This window comes from Eimeria maxima, genomic scaffold (assembly GCF_000499605.1).
Source record: "Eimeria maxima Weybridge genomic scaffold, Emw_scaff1311, whole genome shotgun sequence".
Taxonomy (NCBI): domain Eukaryota; phylum Apicomplexa; class Conoidasida; order Eucoccidiorida; family Eimeriidae; genus Eimeria; species Eimeria maxima.
Window position 1 is genome coordinate 1 of NW_013563467.1, and position 2,102 is coordinate 2,102.

At 49.7% G+C, this 2,102-nt stretch overlaps 1 protein-coding gene across 1 annotated transcript; it reads left to right on the plus strand.

Moving 5' to 3' along the window:
- Positions 1-364: 364 nt before the first annotated feature.
- On the plus strand, positions 365-1,510 carry EMWEY_00051370 (hypothetical protein; the record flags this gene model as incomplete). The annotated part of the gene is made up of 4 exons (XM_013477472.1): positions 365-405; positions 531-596; positions 1,003-1,184; positions 1,447-1,510. Coding segments are annotated over 4 exons (353 nt in total), but the record flags the coding sequence as incomplete, so codon positions are not given.
- Between the last annotated feature and the right edge of the window lie 592 nt (positions 1,511-2,102).

A 2,102-nucleotide genomic window follows, 5' to 3' on the forward strand; every position in this document is an offset into this window, starting at 1 on the left:
CTAGCAGCCAGCAGGGCGTACCTAATCATGAAGGATAAAGGGTGTACCTCTTGGTTTAACAGCGTAAGCTGAAATGTGTGTGTTGGATCCCGCTGAACCGTATTGCCGGGTGGCAGTAGTTGACGCACTTAGCATTTTACTGTGGGGTGCTGAGGTCAAACTGATACACCGTTCTTGTTGCCGCGGCGTATGTAGGGAATCGTTTGAGGCTGAATCTTTCCCCATTGGGCTGTTCTCGTTGGCCCTTTTGTTCTAGACACTGTTGTGTCAGGAGAGGCAAGGTCCGCTGGTGGCAGCAACAGGCGTGAAAAAGTGCGGGACACTTTGTGGGGTTGTTGGGTTGTTTTAGAGATATTGTGTGCAGGGCATCGCGGGCGTAGGGTATTCTCTGCGGGCGTACAGGCGGTATGCATTGGATTGCGACAATATGTGTTTGGCAGGACGGAAACCCAAATATGCTTGTATTCACGCGAACCTTGGAGATACTCGTCATTGACCAGAGAAGCTGGCCGGCTGTGTCGTTTTTGCAGGGGTTGTTTTTCGAGGTTGCGCCGGGTTTGCATGCAGCTGCTGTTAACGGTCGCGCTTGCGCCCGGGTGGGTGTCGTGTATGGATGCAGTGAAACGCCCGCTGCGCTCCCCAGCAAGTATGTGAAGTGTTAAAGAACCTGAATTACTGTCGTTGTTTGGCTTCGTGAAGACCATCGTAGTGTGTTGGGGTGCGCACTACTTATTTGGTATGGACTGTGGAACGGGTGGAATACTTCGCGGTGGTATTCTAGCTGCACAAGCAGATTTGCTGCTTGCTAATGCAGTAGACTTTTCGCTTGTAGCCATCGCCTGCGAGGTAGTTGCGTCCACTGTGCTTTTGCAAAGAGTGGATGTTGACCTCCGTGGAATGCCCCGACCGTTTAAACGTGCAAGACCTTCTCGGGAAGAGTCGCGTGCGGCTGAGATTTCGTTCGTGGACTGTCGTGTTCCGATATTTTGTGGTGATATTCAGGCTTTGCTGACGTTGTCTGGCTTCTTGCATTTGTTTGTGGAGTACCTGCGTAGCGCCATACGTGGTACTAATGCCCTTGGAGCCTCTAAGAAAGTCTTTCTCAACGTTGCTTCCGGTAGTCCACTAACTTGTCTTTTTCGCCTGTTTAGCGGCAGTGGGCGGCTGTTCCTCTACGTGCGGAGGTGAAGGGTGTTGTCAAAATGTCTTTCGTAACGTATCGATCTCGCTTATTGTTGGAATGAGCTCGAATATCAATGGTATTGACTTTGCTTGCTCGCGTGGCAACTAGACTGTGCGTTATAACTTTGGTCGTATGAGTATCTCTTGTTGGCCGCCGGTATGATTGCAGATGGAGTGCGGGACTGCCTAAAATACATTAGGCAAGCGCGCGCACAGACCCCGTCCTTTTTTATGCTTATGTGGTTTTGTTTTGGGTTGTGGCAGGACAATAGCAATGTGTATGATGGTGGAGCCGGTGGAGCTGCAGTCAGGTGGCTCTCCACCGTGATCAGTCTGTCAACTGTAGTTTTTAACATAGCTGAGCATGGATAGGTTTACAGTCATCTGTATGCGTGTTGTAGTTAGCGGGTTAATGCAGTATTCCTTTAACTGGGCTCCACGACATGACGGCTTCGAATATATTTGCATGCTCGCCACGTGTAGTCTGAAGTAATGCTTGCTGTCTCCTCATGTGATGCATGGTCAATATGGATAGGATCCACGTCCGTCTCCGTCTGCACTGGAAATGCTGCTAGTGTCTATAAACCTCAATGTGCTGTACAATTTTGTTTGCCGGAGGGATGTAGAAGCAAATGACGCACGTCTAAATTGTAGTGTATGCGGAACTCGGGGATCGCTATTTCCGCCTGCCGGCATGATGAACTCGTTGGCATTTTTGTTGCAAAATCCCGTGCCCGATTCACCCAGTCTTTCCAATGATGCTGAAAATATTTAGATTGTGCGCATTGTTTCTCGCTCTCTATGGAACAAGTTTGGTTTGGTGCTCGAGCTTCACGTTGAACGGAGGAAAGTGCTCAAACCTTGTAAACAGCTCGCTGGGCGTTTGACACTCCATTGGAATAATTGTAGCCTGGACGGCG